This window comes from Equus asinus, chromosome 6 (assembly GCF_041296235.1).
Source record: "Equus asinus isolate D_3611 breed Donkey chromosome 6, EquAss-T2T_v2, whole genome shotgun sequence".
NCBI lineage: Eukaryota > Metazoa > Chordata > Mammalia > Perissodactyla > Equidae > Equus > Equus asinus.
Window position 1 is genome coordinate 61,957,071 of NC_091795.1, and position 26,979 is coordinate 61,984,049.

At 41.3% G+C, this 26,979-nt stretch overlaps 1 protein-coding gene across 2 annotated transcripts in view; it reads right to left on the reverse strand.

Moving 5' to 3' along the window:
* PPP1R21 (protein phosphatase 1 regulatory subunit 21) overlaps window positions 1–26,700 on the reverse strand; it is a 58,065-nt gene extending 31,365 nt beyond the window's left edge. The window contains exons 1-9 of one of the 2 annotated variants that reach the window (XM_014847922.3): window positions 26,452–26,700; window positions 16,614–16,682; window positions 13,248–13,394; window positions 10,810–10,908; window positions 8,793–8,957; window positions 8,553–8,611; window positions 7,459–7,553; window positions 3,320–3,372; window positions 2,683–2,832 (exon numbers count right to left, since the gene is read on the reverse strand). In XM_014847922.3, the coding sequence (XP_014703408.1) occupies window positions 2,683–2,832; window positions 3,320–3,372; window positions 7,459–7,553; window positions 8,553–8,611; window positions 8,793–8,957; window positions 10,810–10,908; window positions 13,248–13,394; window positions 16,614–16,682; window positions 26,452–26,508 (894 nt within the window). In that variant the 5' untranslated portion in view covers window positions 26,509–26,700. Of the gene's footprint in view, window positions 1–2,682; window positions 2,833–3,319; window positions 3,373–7,458; window positions 7,554–8,552; window positions 8,612–8,792; window positions 8,958–10,809; window positions 11,113–13,247; window positions 13,395–16,613; window positions 16,683–26,451 lie in introns of both variants that reach the window. The other variant, XM_070512138.1, reaches the window with a different exon arrangement.
* Window positions 26,701–26,979: the final 279 nt, after the last annotated feature.

Genomic DNA, 26,979 nt, shown 5'->3' on the forward strand with positions numbered 1-26,979 from the left:
AACTGGCCCTACTGCAAACTACACAAATATACAGCCCTGGGCAACTTCCTTAACCTCTCTGGGCTTTGATCTTTAGAGCTATAAACGAAGACGAACTCTAAGCTTACAGGTGTAAACATCTCCTTTATGATTCTATGAACAAGTCCAAACACTCTGGTCATCTTTTAACAAACGGTTTCTGAATCTCCTTCAATATTACAGACTTATTAGAAAAACCACATATGGCTTTTCATAGGCCAAAAGCCAAAGGTAAAATATTGAGAAATAAATGAATTCTTCAAAGTAATGAAGTGTTTCAGACAAGTTAAGAGTAACACAACTGATTCTCACTGTGTGGGCATAATAGTGCAACAAGCTAAAATAAAATTCCAGTAACGGGCAACGAACCAGTGTTGAGTAGAAAATACTTTTTGCTATTATAGGCAGTGTAAAAGAAAATAGAACTACATTAAAATGCTGCAGTACTGTTTTTTCTACCCAGGTTTCTGAAAGCTTTTTCCCCCAGTGATATCAAAGAGCATTTCAAAGGGCCAAAGTTTAATTTTTATGAGCTTCAACAGATTTGTGGAGTCAGATCAAAACTGAATGATAAAAACCAAGAACCTCCTGAGGGCTTCCCACGCGGAAGGCATAATGATGATGGGCTCAGAGCTGCCTTTATCGAGCGCGTCCTACGTGCAGGCACCGCTCTTAGTGCTGTACATGGAATATCTCGTCTAATCTTCAAACATACATACCCGTGAGGTAGGTATTCTATCCCCCATTTTTAAAATGAGGAAACTGAAGCACAGAGAGGTTAAATAAATTGCCCAAGAGGACACAGAAAGTGGCAGAACTGGGCTAGGAACCAAGAAGTCTGACTCAAATCCGAGTCTTTGCTATACTAAGAGGCACTTATGAGATCTGTGGCCACAAACACTATTCAAACCCCAAAAATACTGCATGATGCACAAAAACAAGTTGGGAAGAAGAATCAAGTAAGTAGGAAGAGTGACATGAGTCATTTCAGAGTGCCACATTATGGGGCACTAAGAACACACGCCTATAGCAAGATCCCTCAATTTCCTCCCTGTGGGAGCCAGCCTTCAAGACGGCCACTGTGATCCCTGCCTCCTGCTACTCTTTGCCCTGTGTGGTACCCTTGCACACTGTTTCAGGGTTGGTCTGTGTGATCAATACAATATGGCAGAAATGATGGTACGTGATTCTCCAGGCCAAGTCATAATAGGCATTGTGGCTTCCTCCTCCTCTCTTGGATCACTGGCTCTGGGGGAAGTTAACTGCTGTATCTTCAAGACACTCAAGCAGCCCCATGGCAAGCTGCAGGCAATGGGAAACTGAGGCTTCCAGCCAACAACCAGCACTAGCTCACTAGGCATGTGAGTGAGCCACCTTGAAGCCCCAGTCAAGTCTTTAGATGAATGCAGCCTCAGCTGACCTTGACCGGAACCTTATGAGAGATCATGAGTCAGAAGCCCCAAGCTAATTTTACCCTGAATTCTTGACCCACAGAAACTGTGTGAGATAAACTAAATGTTTATAAATGTACTAATAACTAAATGACTAACTAAATAAACTAAATGTTTATTGTTTCATACTACTAAGTTTTAGGGTAATTTATTACACAGCAATACATAACCAATATACTCACTAACATTTACTTTATTTTTCAGTTAAATGTGCTTTTGCAAGCTACCTAAAACCCTTTTTTAAGAACTAGCTGGGGAGAAAACAGGAAACGAAGGAGCAAAATTTGCCCAGCCCCAAAAAAGCACATGGACTGAAGGAAGTGACACTTAACCCTCTTCTTATTCTTTGTCTAAACCTCACAAACCTTGAAAATGCCTCGAGGCCCAACTGGATAAGCAGTTTCACTCCTACTCCACTTCCCAGCAGGAAGGAAAAAAGTCAACTATGCTACACAGATTTTTTGCTTTTAAACATACCCAATGATAAAAGTTACTCAGTGAGTACAAACAGGAAGAGAGAAAAATGACAGCAAATTAACCTTTCCAACAACAACGTGGTACTTTTCATTATATCGCACCCCAGTCAAAAAGCTATAAAAAATCTCAATCCAAAATATATAAAGTGCAGGTCTGTGCCTTGGCCTGCCCCCAGGGTCCCTGCAGAGCCTGGAGCCATTTTTCCTCTTTTCATCCTTACCTCCCATTCCTGCCCTTTGAAGACTTCCCACTTCAGCCAAAACACTTGGCTCACTGCTTCCTCCCCACCCCCTCAACATGCACTCTCTATGCTTTCCTGCTCCATGATTTGCTCATGTTTTTCCCTCTTGGGGGGGTAGCAGTGGGGGTGGGAAACACCTGTCCTGTTTCTCTCCTCCTATTCAAATCTTGCTCATTTTTCAAAGCCCATTCAAATCCCCAAAGAATCTTCCCCAGACGCTACCACCTACAGCAATCTCCCTTCCTTGATGACCTCACATCACTTACTGACCAAACCACTCACTCACACTAAGGTCTTTTAACAACTCCCATAGTGTTAAATTTCTTAAGAATCTCCATGTTTGCCATATTTTATCTCGAAGGTAAACACTGTGACTTAGAGGGTTTTTTCCATGTCCTCCACAGTACCTGGCTGATGCACAGAAGTGGTCTGAAAATAAATAACACGCCTCTCTACTTGTTCAGGTCAACGAAAGGTATCCTGAGTTAAATTTACCTTCTGATTCAAAGGAGATATAGTGTCAATGGCAGAATCAACAGGAAAAATCTGAATCCTCTGTTCTGTATAGGTGTGAAAATTCAGAAGAGCCGTCACAAGGTCTTGAACAAAAGCCAGGGCCTGCCCAGCAATGTCTCGCATCTTCAGCTTTAAAATGATAAGCATACAGTTAAAGTCAACTATCAAATTATTATCCTCAAACAACTTTATTAAGTCCGCATTTGGAGAATATTATTCCTTAATTTAAATTCTTTTGCTCCCCGGCTTGGATTTTAATATTCCCATCTCAACAAATTAGAAAGCCACCAATGTTGACAAATACACCTCCTCCACTTAACCTAGACCATTTAAGTGCAAAGTCCACCAACCCAGAAGAAAGGTGAAGCTCAAAAACTCAGTGCATCCCATAATTCAGTTCTAATGTTATCAGACAAGAGAGCAAGCAAAAATCTATATTATTATGAATTCAATAAACAGCAAGTTAAACAATTTTAAAAAAATGTATTAAGAAAGTAAAGCAAAAGTTAAACACAATTGTTTAGTGCACTAAACAGGGGGCCACACAACTAATTCTTGTTTCTGAAAAGTTTGACAAGCAGATCACTAAAAATAAAAACAAGTACTTCATCTTTACCTGATGCCTCCTATTGTGGAGTGGAACATTCAGAGCGTTATACTGACTATATTCTACAAAACAAAAACGGATGTACATTAAGTCTCTCATTTTACCTTTATAGAAAAACAGCTTAACTGCAAAATAATGAATGCTCTGAAGCAAAATTAGCTTTACATAAGAATTTAAAATGATCAAAGCTACAATCATAGTGCAGGAGAATAACTGAATTTACATAGAATCAGTTATTTCTCAAAGTAATACTTCTAATTTTTTTTGACTGTTAAGATAAGGTGAACAACAAACCAACCCTGTATTTGTTTCTAAGGAATCATTTCAAAAACTTCTTTGGGGCCTATCAAGATTACTTAGAAAGGCTCACGATGTTCTTGCTATCTTCAGTCATTCTCCCTTCTAAAGGAACCCTATACACAGCTGCCACACTAATCCAAAAATATCACTGTTTGCATGACACCACAAAAATCTATCCCTGTATGCTTCTGCTGACTCCAATGACTCAATCCTAACTTTTCTGGGTTGGTTTCTTTCCCACAGTCCTCCCCTCTACCTGAGGGTCTGTTCTCAACGTCTGATGGCTTCCCAACACCCGGCCTCACTCTTCTTTGACTTCTGCATTTTAATGACCTTCATCTCTACTCATCTCTGCACACCACTTCAGCCACTCAGACCTTCCCTCCTCTGCCTGTGTCCACAGGCAGAATGACCCCAATGCCAAAATCTGATTCAGAAAGTCCCTATGCCTTCTCATCCAATTCTCTCTTATGTCCCCATTTCTATTACATCAGCTTGCTCTCCCATCCATCAACATCTCTCTATTCTCCTCTCGGGCTTTGTTGAGTCATGTTTGTTTTCCTTCCCAGCCTGGTCCATCATTTTCAGCGATGCTCTTGCTAACACAAAACAAGATCAGAGTCCACAATATATTCTACCTAGCTTAAGGGGAGCTTCAATGCCATTCAGCAATCCATGATTTCATTGCTGCGTCCCTATCACACTTCCCATGACATCTACTCCAAACCTTTTCCATTGTAAGCTCCTAATACCATTCTGCCTCTCCTCCCCTACATCACGGATGGGCTGGCCTGCCCCATACAATGCCGAGAAGACCAGAGCCAAGGCAGAAGTGGTTCTTACACTCGCCACCCCCCGATCTCAGAGTCTATGGTTTCACAGATCCCTCGGCTAACCCTCCTCCTGGGCCCCTAGCAGTATCTCCTTCTGATTCCTGCAGGCCCTAGTCCCTCAATCACCCCCTCCTTGTTACTTCTTCAAAATTACCTCATTACGAAAACAGCATTTGTTGCAGCTTGTTTAACTATCTCCACAGAGACTTCTTCCCCTTTACTTATATCATACTTAATTCTATGCCCTCACCCACCCGCTGCACACACCACCTTTTCTTTTACTCTGCTGGAATGTTGAGCTCTTATCCTTTCTTATCTCCTTCATTCCTACTGCTCAAAACACAGCATGTCTCTGCCTGTTTCCTCAGCATCCATCCACCTCTAACCCTTGTGCTAGCAATCTGGAGTCCACCTCCACCCTGCACAGAAGCACTTCTCTCAGACGTCACTAGTCTTCTCAAAGTCACCAAACCCAGTTGCCTTTACCGTCATCACTCTCTCTGCCCTCTGCACAGTAATGCGTAGAACGGACCAGCACCACCAGGCTGAACACTCACTTCCCCAGCTTCTCTCTCACCCCATTTTCCCACCTCCTCTCTACCTCAGCCCCTTGCCCTTCCTGATCACTGCAATGGAGAATTCTCCAAGGACCCTGCACAGGCCTCTCTGCACTTTATACCTCTCATTCCCACCATTCCCAACAGGGGGGCTCATCATCCCAACAGGGTCAACATCAGTTTCTCTCCAGAGGTCTAGGATTTTATTTATAAATGCACACACCAATAGGTAAATAGATACACACCAACCTATCTGTCAGAATATTAAACAACAACAAAGCTAACCTCATATCTTTCCTATAAACCTGTTCCTCATCTGCTTCTTTGATTGCTGTCAACTGCACCACATCTTTCCACCACACTGCCTCCTCCCTCTCCCTTGCCCTCCTTGCATCTTCCTGACAACTCCAGGCTTAAGCCTCCATAATAGCACACCAGGACTGTCATCACAGTAGTTTCAGCCCCCCTTTGCTCATTCCAGGGCAGTCTACACTCTTGCCAGATTAACTTTGTGAGTGCGCAAATATCACTATGACATTCCTTGGATCAAAAGCTTCTCCAACAACCCCACTGCCTTCTGAATTAAGTCTCAAGTCCTTTGCCCAGAACGCTAGGGTCCAGGCCCACTCTCCCTTTCAGAACTTACCTATCTTTGCTCTCCGTACCCCACCCACTCTAACCTCCTATCATACTTAACTAATTACTGCTTGTCATGGCTTGTCAAGCCGTGACGGCGCCTTTCATACTACCTACCACACTCCATGCAATTCCCTGGCTCATTCTCCCTCATCTCTGCCCAATAAAACCTACTCACACAACCCCACCAGCAATAACCTGTCTCCCCTCTGAAACCCCAACAGATTCTTTATGGAACAGTTTAGCTTATATTTTAGATATTTCTATATATTCTCTCTCCCCTACTGGATTATAAATTCCTTGAGGGTAGAGATTTTTGTCTTATAAATTTTTACATCCCCCTATGCTACCTACCCATCTGGGCACTCAGCAAATGATCCCTAAATATTTTGGAACTAAAAGAAGTAAAGCCAGCCCTGGCAGTCTAGTGGTTAAGATTCGGCGCTGTAATCACCAAAGCCCAGGTTTGTTTCCCAGCTAGGGAACGACACCACCTGTCTGTCAGTTGTCATACTGTGGTGGTTGCATGTTGCTGTGATGCTGAAAGCTATGCCACTGGTATTTCAAATACCAGCAGGGTCACCCATGGTGGACAGGTTTCAACAGAGCTTCCAGACTACACAGACTAGGAAAAAGGACATGGCCCCCCACTTTTGAAAAAATCGGCCACGAAAACCCTATGAATAGCAGTGGGGCATTGTCTAATACAGCGATGAAAGGTGAGAGGATGGTGCAAAAAGACCAGACAGGGTTCCACTCTCCCGTATACAGGGTCGCTAGGGGTCACAATCAACTCCATGGCACTAACAACAAAAAAGAAGTAACCCACATTGACATGCTAAGGATCTAAAGCAGGGTGACAATTAATATTGGAATAGGAAAGATAAATCCAAAGAGATTCAGAAGAAAATTATTAGAACCTGATGACTGATTGATACAACGATTAAAGGGAAAATGAAAGCCCAAAGTTTCAAGTCTAGTGGATCAAAGTATGCTCATGCTATTTATATTAACATAGAAACTAGAACCAGGTGTTTGTTTTCAGAGGAATTTAGGTTTTTAATATACTAATGACATATTGTGATTTCAGCATGAGATCACACTGCTGTTTTTCTTTGATGTCTTCTCCTTCCTCTTTTTTTAGGTCTTCCCTAAGAAAAATTTAGGAGAAGCAAAAAATTAATTTCAATCATGTGACTGTAAAAAATGAAATGCAAACTTATGTGAATGTAAGTTTCAAAATCCAAACGATTAAATATTTTCTGTTTTCAAGGTTCTGATTTGATTCTTGTCTAAATGTTATGAAATCAGCCCTTACTATACATCTAAGTTGATTTTTTCTTTAAGTTCTTTTTGTTGCTCTTGGCTGTGTACATTACCAGACCATTCCCAGGATGAACAGGAAGCAGCACTTATCTGCGTCAGCTCCCCAAGTATTACTGGGGATTGTCCACGCCCAGGAGATACCAGGCTGAAAAGATCCACCTCCTACTGCCCCCACTGCACTATGAACAACTTTTTTATACAAATTTTCAGGTACTTCACACACAGGTTGGTTTTTACCTTGGGATATACTAAATACATGCAATAAAAAAATGTGGATTTGGGCTTCTTCCAAGAATGCTGGCTTTGGAGTAGTTACATGACAATTTAAAATCTCCCTATAAAATATGAGGGCCAAAGCTGATCAAAAGAACAAAAAGAAAGCAATCCTCTATTGGGCCAATGAAGTTTTTTGCCAAACAGATTAGAAATTATTTTGACTAGTTGGCTATCACAGGTTCAAAGTTGCAAATAATAGAAAACTGTACATAATACCTACTTGTATCATTAAAAGGTACTTTTTCATTGATGATTGATAAGGACTCCTCTAATCTACCTGACAAATCTTCATGAAGATTCTTTAACTGTAATTGACTGAAAGAAAAAAATACAAAACCACATTATCACCAATCAGACCACGAAGCCTCATTTGCTTGTTACCTCAACAGCTGGTATCAGGCTTTCAGAGACTTGTGCCTGACACCTGGGATACTCTTGGTGGTAGAGAACTGCTAAAAGATGAGGATAAGAAAAATGCCTTGATTCAAAAGCCCCTGAGACTTCCGTTGAACGATGGTGAAGTTTCAAAGAATTTATCACAGTCTCAGTATCTTATACAATCTTAAGTTTATTTCCCCAAGCTCAAAGTAATCTTCAAGCCCTTTCAAAATCATAAATTTTCTCTTTACGACACATAAATGTTTGTTCATGTATTACAGTAAAGTGTTTTTTTAAGTATATCAGGTTTTTTTCCCTTGAGCTCAAAATCTGACAAATTTTCTGGTTTTGAATCAATTATGAGCATAGGTACACATCTAAACCATGCATGTAATTCTACTAGTGCAACTAAATTCAAGTAAGAAATTCACTTGATTGATCCTCTTAAAACCTAAGATATTATGTCATTTATCAAATAAAAGTGGGAGTATGCTTTTACCACCCATTGATAAATAATATTTTAATTTTAAGATTTAGCTATCTCCAAATTAGCTCACATAACCTCTATTTTATTCAAAATGTACCATCAAAAGGTTGGCACAGTGATGTGATTATTAGTCAGTTTTCCCGCCTGGACTATCAGAAGGCCCTCTCTTCAGTGTAGTTTGAAACAGGAAGTATCCAGTCCTCAGTAGAGGAGCCCCAGAACGCTTTCTGCCACAGCCCAAATCATGTGCAGGTTGAGGATTAATGCACAAGCCACTCTACCAAGAATGCATAAGGCCCCAGAGACAACGGAATTGAAAAGGACCGTGAAGATTACCTACTCCTGTCTCATTTCAAATGTGAGAAAATTAAGACAGAGGAGCTGCTAAACCCAAACTCAAGTCTTCTGGTTCTTACTTCAGGGCCCCTTGGAATTCACATTTCACATACCATTCTTCTGTTCGAAGCCGACATTCCTTGGCCTCCTTTTCCAGAGTCTGAGATTTTACCTGAATTTTAGAAAAAAAAAGAAAAGCAGATGGCTCAGGCTATAGACGAGGGCAAACTCAGGAGATGCTACAGGCAACAGTCTCACCTTGAATGACTACCTCTGTGTTCTATAAAGTGCTCAGATGATTTACAAAAGTCTTGACTATTTCTTAACGTGCTCTCACCAACAGCGGGGCTTACTTCTAGTTTGGCCCTGTCGTTCTGCAGTTTCTCAATGGTTTCCATGTACTTCCGCGTCAGGCCGTCAACCACGGCTTGGTGCTGGGTCGCCTCCATCTCCAGAGTGGCCAGCCGACTCCTCAGCTCTGCTTCCACATGCTTGTGCTGTTCATCAGCTTCAAAAAACTGAAAATAAAAGACCATTTCCTCATCTCACAATATCCTAACATATACAAACAAAGAGAAACACAACAGCAGTGTCTGTTCATTGAGGAACTTCCATATGGTTCCACACACTCACTACGCAAAACCCGCACAGGCCTGATCTCACTGAATCCTCACAGCATGTCAGAAGGAGTGCTATTGTCATCCCTCCTTTAGAGAAGGGGAAGCCGAAGCTTAAAAGGGCTACACAACTTGTCAAATGGCTCATAGCTAAAATACAGTAGAAATGAGATTTGACCACAGGAGATCGACTCCAAAGCCTACACCTCCTTCCTCTCGGTCTCATGAACTTCTATGTCAATTTCTGGCACACAGAGAATTCAACTGACCAGGGTATAAGTTTTCTACTAGCCTAACTTCTGCAACTAAATAATCAAAATTCAAACAGACATTATTCCTAAAACAGGTAAAGCTCTTTTCCTTAATGAGAATCCAATACTAATTACGAACTACAAATACGTAACACAAATGCCAGCCCTTGTGGTCTAGTGGTTAAGATTTGGCGTTCTCCACGTTCCGCTTCTCGGCGGCCCGGGGTTCGCTGGTTCAGATCCCGGGTGCGGACATGGCACTGCTTGGCAGCCATGCTGTGGTAGGCGTCCCACGTATAAACTAGAGGAAGATGGGCATGGATGTTAGCTCAGAGCCAGGCTTCCTCAGCAAAAAGAGGAGGACTGGCAGTAGTTAGCTGAGGGCTAATCTTCCTCCAAAAAAAACAAAAACAAACAAACAAAAAACAAACAAAGAAAAAAAAGATTTGGCGTTCTCACCACCACAGCCGGGGTTGTTTCCTGGTCAGCGAACCACACCACCCACCTGTCAGTTGTCATACTGGGCAGCTGTGTGTTACTGTGATGCTGAAAGCTATGCCACCAATATTTCAAATACCAGCAGTGTCTGTGATCCATGGTGGACAGGTTTCAGCAGAGCTTCCAAACTAAGAAAGACTAGGAAGAAGAACCTGGCCACCCACTTGCAAAAAAATCAGCCGTGAAAACCCTATGAATAGCAGGGGAGCGTTGTCTGATACAGTACAGGAAGTTGAGAGGATGGCACAAAAAAACCGGGCACTGTTCCACTCTGCTATACACTGGGTCGCTAGGAGTCAGAATCAACTTGACGGCACTAACAACAACATGAAATGCACTGAGGTCAAAATTCTTTGTTTTTTTTTTTAACAATTTCAAAGACTGAGAATTAATACATATTTATTTCTTACCGTTTGACTATTCTCACCATTTCACAAAAAAAATCAGGAGGCATAGTCGGGAAGACTACATTATGACTCTTACAGTACACTGAATGTTTGGAGGCAGACATTGATTATTCAACATTCGATAAACACTTGAGGGCTTGCCACAAGTGAGGCCCAGTCCTGGGGCTGGGTATACAAACCAACATGGTCCAAACTCTAATAGACCTTACAGACTAAGAGGTGAAGAGATAAAAACCAACTAAACAGTAATAAACTAAAAAACAACGCTACTTATTGATAAGCCCCCATCTAAGTGAGCCACTCAGTCACTTCCTATAGAAAATGAATAGTGCCCAGAATATTTCTGTATTGTTAAGTTACAAGTTATTCTGCTGTCCTCTAAACAAATGCATACTTCAAAGCACACGCCCATCTTAAGATATGAATGAGATTTAAGAAATGAATTAAATGACAGTGACATATATACCTAACAACCATAGAAGACATTAAAACACCCGCACATATGCAAAACACTCTATCTTGCAGTGGTTTTTCCACATTCCCAAATCATACAACCCATTTTTTAATTCATACGGAAAAACAGAAAGATTTTCTCACTTGTATATGCAACCGTTCATTCTCTTCTATCTTCTTTTGCAGATCTTCATCAAAGACACTCTTCTGCTCTTGACTCAACTGAGAAGATTCTCCACTTTTCTGATGGAAAGAATAAGTTATGTCCACATAACTTTCATCCTTTAGAGAAACATCCTAAGGTACACAGATTCTCTATCACCTTAGTAGCTTGTCTCTTCTACGTGTTCACCATTCTCAACAATCCTGCAGAAGGTATACAGTCCATCATTTAACTTCCCTAAGTGACACAAGTTGGAACTGCAAATATTGCAATGGGCAGGAAAGCTTTAAAAAGAAAAAAAAAGAACAGATACGGCTCACTATTCTTTGTAGATGAATTCAGGAGAAGTTCTGTTGGAAGACAGAGTAGACCCAGAAAGCTAGCAACACAAATATGCTAATACATATCATTTCGATTTGATCTTTCAGTTTGGGAAATGACAGTTTAAGGAATTCCATGAGTCTGAGTTATTAAATTTCTTTAAGAAATTGTAATAAATTACTTAACAGCATTCATAAAGATAAATTTATACAAAACTTTATACATTCTTATTTTTTATAAAATACAACGTATAAAATAAAGCTGTTATAAATAAACAGAAGGAAAAAGCTCAAAGATTATGAAAAATACCTTTCTTTTTCTTTTTTACCAATATTAGCTTTTTCTACATAGAAAAGCACTATGTAAAAGAGCCAATAATGAACATTTGTTTTCATGGGATACCAGAACTGAGAACGTTTTCAGCCTAACAATGAAACTGTGTTCAGACATCAGTCACCACCCTTCTCTGCCCTTCTTGTCACCCTCACTCTTCACTTAAAATGAAGTCACCTACTGATCCAATGTGAACCAACAATTAAAAAGCCCTTTGCAGATGAAGGTAGCTATTTAAAAAAAAATTAAACATCCATCGTGTTTGGTGCATAAAGAACACTGCTGAAGGACATATTCTGGGTCCTTAGTGCTTCCAAATCTGGAAAGCTTTAATTAATAGTAGATCAGAAGTCTTACACCCGAACCTCTGCTAAATCAGCCCAGCAGTGGGTCTTACCAACCTGGAGAGCATGGCTATTCCGTCCCCAAGAGTCTTTCAGAATTTCTAGAACACAGATACATTTTTTTTTCTCCCCAAAGCCCCCCAGTATATAGTTGTATGTTTTAGTTGTGGGTCCCTCTAGTTGTGGCATGTGGGACGCCGTCTCAACATGGCCTGATGAGCAGTGCCATGTCCATGCCCGGGACCCAAACTGGCAAAACCCTGGGCCACTGAATTGGAGAGAGCGAACTTAACCACTCGGCCACGGCCGGCCCCAGCACAGATATTTTTGACAGTTTCCCAAGTGATTCTAATACATACCTGTTTTGCCCTCTCTGCTCCCCATTTATTTGAAAATTACCACTCTAGAGAATTCTCCCATGTAGGGGAAATGCATATGGAAAGGTACTAACACATAATCATGTCGCCCAACCATCATCTGGCAAATACAATCCTAGGCACTTTTGCATGATCCCATTTAACCCCAACAACAAACCTGAGAACATCATCCCCACTTTGCTGATGGAGAAACTGAGGTTGCAAGTCTAAAAGATTTGCCTAAAGTCATAGGACTATAAATGGCAGACAAAGAATTCAAGCCTGGGCTTAACTCCAAAGCCTTCCTCCACACGGCTCTTCCCTCCACACGGCGCCGCTTCCAAGTTACTGTGGGCCCTCTTCCTCCCGCCTACATGCTCTTATCACTGCCTCAATTCCACACATTTGTGGGGTGCTGTCCTATATACACACAAGACTTAAAGACTCAATCACTACCTCCTGCTCTTAAAAGAAAGAAAGAAACTTCTTAATCACAGAATATTCAAAAGTACCGGATCATCCATCTTAGGAGCAGTAAGAATCTTTCCTCACTACATAAAACCATAAGGAAAAAAATTTACTTTTACATCTCAGGACAAAAATACTAAATTGGCCCCATAAGAATAAACTCTAAGAAAATATAACTGCAGCAAACTCACAAGCCTAAGGTATGAGTATTTCGACCGCTACTTTCACTGGAGCAGGTACGCTTTGACAGTGCCTCTCATTTTATTCGCCCTACCTCGGGTTACTGGCAACTTGGTGTAACTGAGAAACATTAATAATTCTGACCAATATGAGATATTCCATTCACTTTTCTCAGTCACTAAATCAACTATGTACATATTTGCTCCTAATAAATTCTATAAAACTCACTTTCATATGAAAATGCCTCCAATACTTAGTATATGTTAATAGTAAATGTCTGCTTTCTTGATCCAAATCCAGGTGCAATAACAGAACATTAGAGAATTTGGAGGTGGGGTCTTCTGCTAAAACCAGGATGGCCTGTAGATGTCTGTTTCTAACTACAAGGTCACACTAACTTGCTTTTACTTGACCTACCTTGTTTTTCTTGCCTCGGGGCTCACTGAGAGCCAGTTCATCTTGAAGTAGTTCTACCCTCTTGGCAAGCTGCAGATTTCGAAATGTTAAACTGTCCATTTCCTGCTGTAGTTTCCTCAGTGACTGATCCTTCATTTTCAGTTGTTCCTACATCAAAGTGAAAACAGACCACTCCTTATCATTTAGCCTTAAGGTTTAAAAATGAAAAAAAATTTTTTGTTTCACCAAAATAAAATCAAAACCTCTTGCTTTAGGGAATTCAAGCTGTCTGTTTATTATTCCAGTTCTTATGTTTTTAGCTCTGTTTCGTAACAAAATCATTTTCTGGCCAAGTCAATTAAATCTAAAAATAAAATAAAAAGAATATATATATACTAAAGTAACAGGCAGTCATTAACTTAAAGCAAAACATCCAAAACTCTATATGTGTCCGACAATGAACAGACACAAAGCCCAAGGCTACAAATTGATAAATTTGAATTTTTAAAGAGAATCGTAGACTCACTAATGACACACCCTTCTGTGAGCAAGAATGGAAGAAATATATTTGTATTCATTTTTTTCTCTAAGTCCTCCCTGAAATTAAGTCAGTCAAAATGAAGTCTTTTCAACACCCTTAATTTTACTTTAAACTATTCTGACCTATCAAAGATAAAAATCAATGTTATCCTGACACAAGAATATTTTCCTGTCAGATGCTGTTCTATATCAATTCACTTTACAGTTAAGTGAAAACAGAAGCAAAATCTAAAATCTAAATAACACACCTTCTGCTGACCATTCTGTACTGTTTATACCATTATGGGGTAAGAAAATCGAAAATTAAAGAAATTTTAGTTTTATTCTACTTAAAAATATATATTATTCTAACCGCATCTTACTTATGATGTTCTGACAACCTTGTATTCACTGGTAATCAAATGCACATGGCCATAAACTATTCTGTATTTACAGAACTGTACTTTTATTACCGTATCTTTATTATTCGCTGGAAAACTACTGTAAAGCTAAGAGATCAAGTTTTACTGATAGGTAGTTCAAGCACATGGAAACACAACCTAAAAGGCACAGGCTGGAGTCGCACTGCACTGACTGCCTGCATCCTGAGAGCAGGGCTGGAGGGACAGAACAACGCGCCTCCATTAAGTAGAAAACATTTTCTTGTCTACTGTTTGTTTGATAAGCCCTTAATTTTTATTTGAAGTTCAAAAGTAAACTTAGGCCCAGCCCATATTCAAATTATCATATACTTTAAATTAAAAGAAATTCAAATCAATGAATATATACCATATCTAACAACTCACTGAAGAGGCAAACCCAATATAATCAAAAGCCTACTATAACAGAGGACATCCTAACATTCCCATCAAGGAAACCAGCAAACTGCCACTTACTGTAATTATATGAACAGTAAAACAAAAAGTAATCTCTTTATATCCTTAGAATTAGTCAATCACTAGTTGACTAATGCTCTCTCTCCATTAACCAATCATTGATTTCAGAAGACAACCTGTCTATAAACCCTAGTTTCCGCAATGGGGATGATAATAACGTTACCTGCTCTCATAAAGTTGTTGTGAAGACTAAAGGAGATAATGGTTGCGAGGGAGAGCAGAATATACCGCCCCAAAATACACCATTTTGGCATATTGATTTTGAATTAAAGTTACTTAAAAAAAGAGCCAGTACAAGAAGGGCACTCTGACCCTGCTTTGTCCCCCTGAAAGGATGAAATAAATTCCCCATGTGCAAGGTACCCTCCCTACACCTGGAGGAAAGAAGGCATCTTTATGGCCCGAGATAGAGACTTCAAGGCCGAGAAGGCTGCATAAACAAACTGCGTCACTTCTTCACTAATTTACTACCCCAGGCCCAAACCCCTTTGTCTTGACAATTCTTCACAAATTCATTGTTTCTTTGTCTAAAAGACACAAAAGCTGCCAGCTTTGGTCTCTTCCTAGAGCTTCATATCTTTCGGGTTCCCATACATATGAATTTGGTTTTTTTCTCCTGTTAATCTATCTTATATCAATTTAATTATCAGACCAGCCAAAGAACCTAGAAGGGAGAATGGAAAAGTTTTCCTCCCCTACAGATGTAATGTACTTAGCTCAATGGCTGACACACAGTGAGTGCTCAATAAATGGAACTTGCTGTCACCATCACCACTGGGGCCACTATCACAGAGTTAATCAAACACAACCAACAACAGGAAGGTGTTCAAACACCAGAGCTGGCTCCTAAGATAAGCTAGGATAATAATACTAGATACTAGGATAGATACTAGGATAGATAATACTACTTTCCCCAGTAGTAGGTTTTAAACATCATTAGGAGATGTAAGGATCATTTCTTCAATGATTCAGGCAAAATAATAACTTAACTAACAAATCCTGACTATAAAGCTTCTTTTTTATAATCTTGGCTTGGGTGCAGAGAGCTTTGGGAGTATGAGTTAGGTATTCTGAACCATCTCAGCCCTGAGTCTGTTGAGAACAGCACCAGAAGAGGGGGAGTTCTCTAGTGTTGTCTCCAACACTGGCTAAGTAAAAGGACATATTTCTCGGTCTTGGTTACCTAAGTAGAACCACCTAGGATGCGTTACTTGTTGGGGGCTACTTCAAAAAGAGGTAAGAGTAAAGCGAATCCTAATCTCTTTTGTCTAATGAGGGAGCAAGGGAGAAAGTGAAAGAATGAGGTAGGCAGTATATTTATCTGAAACTTGGCCAAGAAGGAATCCATACCCTAGAATTAATTAATCCAATTAAGAATATCACTAAGCAATATTTATTACACGCCTACTAGAATGACGTAGAAACAAATTCCTTCATCTCCTATTATATTTCTCCCTTCAGTTAACAAAGGTGCTGACGGGAAAATGTATCACTCAGAGTGCCCTGATTAACACAGGTTATTATTATTAAATAGCTCAACCCAAAAGCAAGATTGATGGACTAAATGATTCACGCTTTCAAATCCATTTATGAGGGGACAACCATCAGCTGAATGCTAGGGATATAAATATGAATATGACAGAGCCCCGTGAGAACGATGTCTAGTGAGGAAGACAGAAAAGAAGCCCCAGTAATCCAGTGAATTTAACTAAATAAGGGCCTTGAGGTATAAGAGGAATGCATTAAAAGTCGAGTAATACTTTTTTGTAATTTTTAGCAAGGAAATCAAAGCACATCACATTCATACCTAAGCAAGCAGGAGAGTTAAACACAAAAACTACATTACCTCCCCTAACCCTTGTGAATCAGTGTCAGAGTTGGGACTTTAACCCGGAGAACCAGCTCAAGTCCCTGCTTGGAGCATCACCAAACACTAACTTAACCCTCACAACACAAAGCGCCTATGGCATACCTTTAAAGCAGCAGAATTTGCTTGTTCATCCACAACACCTTTTTTCAGGACCTGATTCTGAGCCCGAAGCTGAAAACAGAGGACACAATAATTAACTTTTAATATAAAACAATCACTTACAGCAAGGAAATCACTTACCATTACTTTGCAGGAATCATTACACTGAATAACTATCTTTTCACATATATATGAGAATAAAAATATTAGCCCCAAAGAGGATAGCAGATACCATCATTCTGCCATTGTACAGAAGGACACAGAGGCTGAGCTGCCCTATGACATAAAACTAATCAGTGACAAAATTGAGACCTAGACTTCCAGTACACAGTTCTTTCTACGAAACCAAGTCACCTCCTTAAATAAAAACTAATACAATAAATAAACTGAATATGCCATTTTCCTTGAAACTCTGGCACACCATTCATTTGTAAAATACATACAATTGGACTAATTATGGAATAAGAATTGTACAGAAAATCAAAAGGCAGGGCATCAACATATCCAGTGGGACACTGTGTCTAATATTAGTCATGCAAATGTCATCAGCAGCAGTGGCCTTAGGAGTGGTAGACTTGTTATCAGGCATCAGCTGAGGCAACGTACAAAAGCAACTAAGCAGCAGGCTCAATTTGGAAATTAATAATAATAGCAGCTAACATTTGAATGCTCGTTACACACCAGGCACTGCCCTGAGTGCTTCTCACATATTACCTCCTCTAATCCTCACAACCCCATGAAGGAGGTACTATAATTATTTCCATTTTACAGATGAGCAAACTGAGGTACAGAGAAGGTAAGTGGCAGTACTGAGATTCAGACCCCAGCAGTTTTGACTTCAGAGTCATGATGGCAACAGACAATACTGGCTACTATTTTATAAAGCTACCTACAAATGAGAATAGCAGTGGGCTGGAGAGGTGGGGAAAGCCTTTGGAGAAGAGGCAGAACTTGGGCTTTTTTTTCATAGTTAATTTTTCTAATTTGAGGTATAACTTTATTTTAAATAAAGTATACAAATAAAAAGTATACAGCATGATGAATTTTTACTTATGTACACATCTGCATAACCACCAATGGCAGGGTTTTAAAAGGTAAAATCTAATTCTGTAGTAAGAGGAAAGTTCTCAGAAAGGAGAACACATAGCTTGTAGGAATAAATATGTAAGTCCAATGTAGCCAAAAAAAAAAAGGTTAACAGACTAATATGCTGAGGGCTCAGTACAGAGACCATGAAAGATCAGGTTCTTCTATGAGAAACTGAAGGAATGGAATGACTATATATCTATGAGCTTTAAAAAAAAATCCACTTCTAATTCTGCACAGCTCAGACCTGTCTTCTGAGAACAGAGAACAGAAACGACCCTTTTCTGTGCCAAAAGTTGGAATATTTGAATAATAAACCTTAAACTGAGTATTTGAAACTCAATAAAAATTTAGCTAAGATTCTAAGAAGAAAAGCAGGAATACTGCAGGCAATTCAACAGTTTGAGCAAAAGACAGACTAAAAAGATGAGCTGCTTCTATTTTTAGAAAGCTAAAGATCACAGTTCACTACCACAACAGAAAGAAGACCCACATCTTGCTCTGTCATTTGCTAGACAATATAAACTTGGAAAATTCACTTGACCTTTCTGAGCCGCAGCTATATTGTCTATAAAACGGGTGAATACATCTACGCTATCTTCCTTCCTCTGAGGTTGCTGTGAGAATCAGAGAAGAAATCTATGTCAAAGCACTTTCTAAACCATAAAGTGCTCCACCAGTGGAAACAGAGCTCCTATTACTAGAAAAGAACCAAAGGGACAACAGATAACATTTCTTATAGTTTGCCTGGTGTAAGGCATTGTGCTAAATGATACGTAGGAGAAAAAGAAGTAAAAGAAGTGGGCCCTGTTTTCAAAGAACTTATAATTTAAAAGGGAAGATAAAAGATACCTAGCAATGCTAGTATTTCCTATTAAAAGAAAATGTAGTATTGACATTAAACTCTCTAGAACAAGGGCTGGCAAACCAAGGCTGGTGGGCCAAATTGGCCTGCTACCTATTTTAAAGTTTTATTGAACACAGCCGCATTCATTCATTATGTATTGTCTATGGTTGCTTTTGAGCTACAATGACAGAGACAAGTAGTTGCAACAGGAACCGTATGGCCCCCTGCTTAAAACATTTACTATTAGGCTCGTTACAGAAAAAGTTTGGGGACCTCTGCCCTAGAATTTCAGAATAGAGAAATATCACTTAACGTTGACTTTCATCATGCAGTATTCTACTTTTTAATCATTATCAACATATTCCCGGATAACATGCTACCCTGGGTAACAGAATTCAATAAATACTTTCAAACCCATATAGCCAAAAGACAGCCATACTACTTCATCTTTGGGTTTCATCTCATACCTCATCCTAACTTTGATCTATGATCTTGGGCCAGCCCCGTGGCGTAGCAGTTAAGTTCGCACGTTCCACTTCAGATGCCCAGGGTTCACCAGTTTGGATCCCAGGCGCAGACCTATGCACCACTTATCAGGCCATGCTGTGGCAGGCATCCCACATATAAAATAGAGGAAGATGGCCACAGATGTTAGCTCAGGGCCAATCTTCCTCAGAAAAAAGAGGAGGATTGGCGGCAGATGTTAGTTCAGGGCTATCTTCCTCAAAGAAAAGAAAACACTGCCAATCTATGATCTTACATGTCTTCTTTGTGTGGAATTTAGAAGCTCCTAATGACTGCTTCAATGGGGATAAAGCTTGAAATCTGGTGAACTGGTACTTTTCTGTAGGACCAGAACCACAGCGATTTAAAAAAAAAGAACCTCACCTTTCATTTCTAAGGCACACTTAAAAGCCACTTTAAAACAAACTGAACAGCCTACTTTGTTAAAAAGCACAACAAGCGGCTGGCCCAGTGGCACAGTGGTTAAGTTCAAGGGCTCTGCTTCGGCGGCCCAGGGTTCAGGGGTTCGGATCCCGGGCATGGACCTACATACCACTCATCAAGTCATGCTGTGGCGGCATTCCACATACAAAATAGAGGAAGATTGGCACAGATGTTAGCTCAGGGCCAATCTTCCTCACCGAAAAATAAATAAATAAATAAATAAAATGCCTATAATTTTAAAAAAAGCAAAACAAAACTTTTAAATTACTGCTGTTTGGAACTTGATTATAATGAAAACTGATTTGAATTTTCTTTTGGAAAATACTGTTTGCTAAACTGATAATTCAAACATGGTTTCAATGAAACTGCTTAACAGAAAATGAAGCTCTTTTAGAAATATTCATCTAAAATACTTTCCTATTATTTAGTAGGTAAACAGGATGACAATGACAAGCTCGGCATATTCCATTGCCATATTAACTACACTTTGTGGCATTTGGCATTTTCCTGCATTTCATCATCTCTACTGCCGCACGTCTGTGTTACTGAACCAACAGCTTGTCAAATGCTGACACTGCTGTGATCAGTCTGGTCTTTAGAATCTATCCTTCTCACCAGCATTTACCACAGAGAGGAGGCAATGCACAGTGTTTCTATTTTAAATAGCTATGAGGTCACCAGATGGTCACTAATGCCTCTAGGAGACAAGTACGGAGACTCTGATGCACACGGACATAACTGAGAAACCATTGCCCTGAAGTCTCCATTAGGACAGAAAAAGTCTCCAGAAGACAACATAGCCTATTTCCAGCAGCTGGGCACCAAGCTCTTCTATTCCATTCAGTAGAGGAAGAGCACGTCTGAATCCCAACTCTGAAGCCCTCTTAGTCCATTTAAACCCCATTTTTCATTGTCTTGGAATCTTCTGATTAGACTTACCCTTACTTTGAAAGCACAGCTCTTCCCCATTTTGACCACCCAAATCGCAGCTGTTCTTCTAGGAGCCTCCTTCCTACGTCTGGTCCTACTGTCTGCATAAATCTTTCCTAACCACTCCCTGTGATGCACTGTGAGCTTGCCCCTAAGATCCTTTGGCACCTACTAGTAACAAGACATCTCTTATTAAACTGTTCGGTTTTACTTACACTTTTTAAAGTAGTGAATTTTACAATGACTAATTTATGTATGATTTATGATTATGATTTCTATACTCATCTCCCACCTGCCAACTAAACTGCCCTTCAAGGTAGAGACAACAGTATACTTCCTTGTAGCTCCTGCTTACGATGAAAGATCAATGCTATGGATAAAGAAGGCACTTACTAAATTTGTAGTTAATTAATCAAATTAAATACTGCATATAAAAGGTGTTTAAATGTAACGCATTATACAACTATCTAAGAGACTGTCATTACTTTAACAGTCCATCTCTCAGACCCTCCTCCAAATGGTTTGAACCTCATGGTCCTTTTGGACACCAAGGATCCTCCAAGCCCTGAGTCTAACTCTCTACACTAACTCTCATAGTGTCCAGACCTGCTCTATGTAACTCTGGTTCTGAAACAGCCCCTCAGTCAGGCCTATCACAAAGCTGTGGATAGAGCGGTGGCGAGCCAACTATGATCTCTCTCACGCCACTCTGACAAACTGTGATAGACTATTTGGCCCAAGATTAGGGATTTACTACCTTCAATCACAAACTCGGAAGAGTTTGTGGGGAAAGAGAGATGAGTCACCTGTATGAGTTTTCTCATCTAATCCTCAACAATCGTCTGTGTTAGAACCACTCTTACATAGCTGTTTTCATGCAATGGACATTTTGACATTGACACATGTTTTGCAACCCTGTAAAACAAATCTTTAAACACATAGCTTTTCTTCATTACACAGTAATGTGTGCAACAGACAACCCGAAGCCCATCCCTAAGCCTCACCAAAACCCTGATGGAAGCTTCAGAGTACTGAAGTCATCTGCAGACCATGTGCAGATCCCAGCTTCAGTATCTCTGGCCTGCATGATCCCTAAAACTTCTTCCAGTTCTAACATTTTAAGTATTCTAAAGTGCTGGGAAAACCACTTAATCTTTCTTTTTACCTACTTGTTCCTCAGCCTTGAAAGGGATGAAGTATCTGTCAGCTATCTAGTACTACGTGGGGTTATTTTGTCACCGAGGCAAGGAAAAAGCCTTCTCCTCTCAGACCTGCCCTCAAATGGAACCCTCTCTCCCACTCCTACTCGGGGAAAATCATTAGGACAAACCGCCGCCCCCCCACCCAGACCCTTGCAGTCCAGCTGCCTCATGAGTGACTGGATGGCTTAGTCAGTTGAATTAAAGAGGAAGAGCAGGACACCCTTTGTCTTTCCAAGGCCTTGCTAGCCAAAGTGTGGTCTGCACACAGCTGCAACAGCACCACCTGGGAACAGAATCTGAGGCCGCACCCCAGACCCACTGAACCAGAATCCGCAGTTTAACAAAGGTTTCAGGTGAGAAAAAAAAAATTGACTTTTGTGATACAGTGGTCTAGAGGATAAAGTAGCACTGTTCAACACAGCAGCCAACAGCCACATACGCCTATTTAAACTTAAATTATTTAAAATGAATTACAATTTAAAATTCAGCTCCTCAGTCACGCTAGCCACATTTCAAATGCTCAACAGCCCCACATGGCTAGTGGTTACCCTGCTGGACAGCACAGACAGAGAATATTTTCATTCTCATGGAAAGTTCCATTGGATAGCCCTGAAGACAAAGCCGTTTTCCAAACCAACTGTAGCAGTCAACCCTACACATCAAGGTAAAAAAAACTGATAATCGATTTTAATCCAATCCAGCTCCAGAGTCTGTTTCCCTTGGGGGGTGAGGGTGGAATTAATCAGGTTCTGCCTGGCCCTGCTATCTGGAAAGCAAACACACAGAGGCAGAACTGACCCTTTCCCAGTATGAATAGCTCTACACCAAGAGCATAAAGTCTGAAGGTTCCCAAAGGCAATTGCCTTCAGAACTAAAAGAAGCATCAAATGCAAGGTAAACTGTTAAAGAAATAATGGATTTTGGCTTTCCCATTGATGTTTATGGCCTTGAAAAGTTTTTAAAAGATTATCCTCATCTGAGCAAAAACTACTATACCGATACCATTTCTTGAGCAACGGCTCTTAAACTCTGGTGTGCATCCAAATCACCAGAGGGGTTTGTTACAACACAGACTGCTGGGTCTGACTGCCAGTATTAGATTGAGTAAGTCCGGGGTAGACACAAGAATTTGTATTTCTAACTTGTTCCCAGATGCTGATGATGCTGATCCAGGGGCCACACTTTGAGAACCACTGACCCAGAGTACCACAAACATCTGGAAGAGAGTTAGAACTTGAAATTTGCATACACACTTAACATGGTGCCAGGCAAGAGTGCAGGGGCTCCTGCAAAGAAGGCAGCTGAAATCAAATGAGCCAGGACTAAGAGCTCTTCGCCTCTCCTCTCCATAACGAGATACCAAAGTACCAGACGCAGGGCAGGCCATGGATGAAACATCAAGTAAGAAATGGTCTTTGATTCTTAATCTACAGTGTAGTAAATGAGGACTTGATTAGCTTTCTTTCACGTAGCTTGCATCTATTACCCATTAACTTCAGAAACCTCTGAAAAGCAGCCTCTACACATTTTTTCCCTCCCCCAAACTCTATTAACCCTGAAATCTTAGCCTCCAATGATCTGCTAATTGTCCAAACCAGTAGGGTCTTAATCTCCACTTACCGTGACCTTCCTATAACACTTTATGTTTCAACAACCTGTCTGCCTCAGAAATTCTCATCTGCTTTGGCCTCCATGGTTCACCTTTTAACTAACTAAACTCTCAGTCTCTTTAATGGGAGCTCCTCAGACTGTTTTTCTCCTTCTCAGGAGGAAAGATGATTATGACCACAGTTCTTAACAAAAAATGAACCCCTTCCTGGAACACAGGCTGAGATCTGCATTAAATAAGAACGATAAGATTCTACAAATGTCCTTGGTTTAGGGATCACGCATGCTGCTCTCTTAATATGTAGGCCTCCTTCCACAGATTTAGAGGAAATTTTTCTTCTTTGTATCCTGAATAAGGAAAAAGAAAGATGTACCTGGATTTCAACATCAGCCCACAATTTCTGTACCAGGGAAGGTAACAAAAAGGTAGAATATTCCTTCCATAGGCACAGGGCTGAAGGTGGCATAGATCTTACCCAGAAATTGCTGGTCACTGGAATTCATAGGGAATAAAAAGCACATGAAATCTTCTGACCAATTTCTGTTCTCTTGTGTTCTGAAATTTCCACCAAATTGTAATTAAAAGGATGCAAAATGGTCTGGCCCAACAGAAGAGATAACCTTAAGTGTGGCAGACCTCCTACAGTCTCCTCAGCATCTCCTCCTCCTCCTGTCACATCCTTCCCACAGGTGTTCCCCAAAGAGTCTACCTAAAGTGTTCTACCCTGATTAACTCTCACAGTTCAACTATTTGTCTATATGGGAATTATTCCAAAAACTCTGCCCTTTGTCCTGATTTTAGCCCGACCATCTCCACTAGAAATTTTCAGCAATTACCTCAGTACCACTTCAAGCTACTCTGTGAATAAGATAACTTTAACACGCCTTCCAAGCCTCAAAGGCTATGATTGCATCTCACCTTTAATACATCCCTTCGCTCCAAACTGGCTCACCTTCCTGCCCGCCATCCTCTGTCAGCAGTAATCATGTTTCCTCACCTTAGAACTTCAGGGTCAACTCTGTCTTCCCTCACTCATCATGTCCCACAGGATGAACAGGACACAAGGATGAGTGCCTCATACACTCCTTATATCCTTCATAAGTTTAGTGCTGTGTGCAAACCAGGCACTCAAAAAAGAAGTATTCTAAATCATATTTTCTAACCATAATTCCTAAATCTCGCCCCCCCCCCTCCATCTCAACAGTCACTAACTTTATTTAACCCTACATTACTTTCCCCAAAACTATTCTAAGAGCTACAGTCTGGTGTTCTTTCCACCAATCTTTCCCTCTTTCAATCCATGTTCCCACATAGTTACCAGTTTCCTTCCTAAAAGCAATGTCACTCCCCTGTTGAAAAACTTTTGACATGTCTCCCTTACTCAAAAGACAGAGTTCTAACTTTCTATTTGACATCCACAACCGTTCATGATGGAGTCCAAATTACCTCTCCAACCCTATTTCACCGCTCTCTGCCATGTATCTTACCATGCTTTCCTGTCAGCAAACGCAGCCTGTTCCCTATGCCTGGAGTACTGGCCGGGTCCCCGCCTCTTCCCTCCTCCACAATCTAAGTGACTTCTACTCTTACCTTCCATCTCTCCTGTGCTCCTACTCAACTAACACTTGTTGTACTGTATCATAATTATGTGCAATGTTCGAACATTCTATTGAAGGGTTCTCCTTCAGCTGGAACTCTGCCTCACTCAACAGACCCTGGCAGACTATTCACAGGGGGCACATAATAAGTGTCTGTTGAACGACAGAGCATACATATGCAAAAGAATAAAATCTTTGAAAGTTTTTATTACTTCTGGTAGGCTATACACTTATTTTAGCAATTCAGTCACTACTCAAAACATTTTTGGAACTCTCCTTTGCCATTTGGAATTACCCTCTGAACTTGTTTACTCTCCAGAGAAGAAAATCAGTCTTCCTACTTTACACTCATGAAACATTTTCACCCAAAAATAGTAGAGCCGAGTTTGAGTAGTGCCAATCCTCCACCCACCCCAATTCATCATATGGATTTGTTCCAAACAACCTCTGGCCCTTTCAAACAAGAAAATATTCTTTCAGAGGATGAAAACTTGCCATCACTGACATTGTGCCACAGGCTCTTAAGACAATTTCAGATGGAAATGCAAGAAGTTTTCCCAATGGTAGCATCGTTGGAATAAGTATAGTATTTCAAACGGCTCCCATTCGATGGTGAAAAGACTGAAGTGTGTATATTCAGGCACAAGTTTTATTTTTCAAAGAATATTTCATTTCACCTTCCTGAATATTTGTTAAATGAAATCATAAGAAAAAAATGTTTCAGTTTCTCCAAACTGTAAAAAGGGGCCAAGTCTTCCCGTTGCCCCCTCGAATGCCAAGATCATTGGAAACTAAGCTTGATGACTGTTGAATCGATTTCCAAAGATGTAAGGTTCTGCTTTGATACTTCATTAGAATATTCTTAAGGCAGAACCAGCCTAGCCAGAAGCAGCACCGCCCTTTTCCAAGAAAAGGGTTCCATCATTTAAAAGATTGAGGCCATAGACACGACAAAGGAGTAGGTCCCTATTTTGCTTAATTCAACATGTATTGAGCACCTGCTGGGTGCTCTGCCCCACTCCTGGTGACCGAGGGAAAAAGAGGGAGAAAAGGGCACAGGCCAGCACTCAAGCTTTCAAAAACATTTCCAGACAACACCTCGCCAGAGCACTGAATACATTCGTAACCACCCATCCCTGGTGAAGCAGTTTGCACGCAGGACTCTATTTACCCTCCCGAATTGAAAGATGTATCTCTTTATCCTCATATCATCCCCGTTCGGAGGGAGAAAGCTTGATCTTCCCCATCACTCGGCTGGGAAAACTGAGGAGGCAAGAGTGGAGGAGTGGTCCTCACCTTTCTCTTCCTCTCCCCACCAGCACCAGAGGCAGAAGCCAGGATTTCTGACATCCCAGTCCCAAGCCTGCTGGTTCAGTGAGAAGGAAGAAACAAACTGCTGCTCCCTCCCGCAGAAACGCACACGGACCCAGACACCGCCCGGCCCCATCTCCTGGGAGCTGCAGGTGGAGGCAAGGTAATGGTGGACAGAGGAGGCGGAGGAGAGAGGAGGGGCGCGCTCGCATGCCCTCTCCGCTGTCCCCCTCCGTAGCGACAAGTCGCTGCCAAGGCAACCCGAGGCCGCAGGGCCGGGGACCCCCGACTCCCCGCCCACGATGGGTACCTTCGAGTACTCCTGAGCCAGCTTCTGGTACTTCCCCTGCAACTCTGCCGAGGCCATGGCCTCCCCCGCCCCGTCCAGGCCAGGCCAGGCTGCCCAGGCCGCTCAGCCCCACCCCCCGCCCCCAACCCCAGACACGCTCCGGGCACGGCTCCGCCACCGCCTGCCCGCTTGGCCACCGCCGCCGCGCCTCCTCCTCCACTTCCGGGTTCACCCGGTGCGAGGAAGGCGGAGTGGGACCAGGGGCGGAGCGACCACCGGGGGCGGGGCAACGTCTTGACGTCCCTGCCCCACCCTCCTGCGCCCGAGCACGTGCGCGCGCAGTCTTGCTGGCGTTCCTGGATTCTGCCGCTGCGACCAGGGGGCGCCATCTTGACGCATGGTCCAAGATGGCGACCTAGATCGGAGAAGGAGAGAATGAAAACGGGAAGAGAATGATGAAAGCCCACAGAATGGGCGGGGGCCTGAGGAGAGGGGTGGTGGTTGCGAGGAGCAGAGGACCGGAAGAAGAAACATTCTAAGCACATTAAG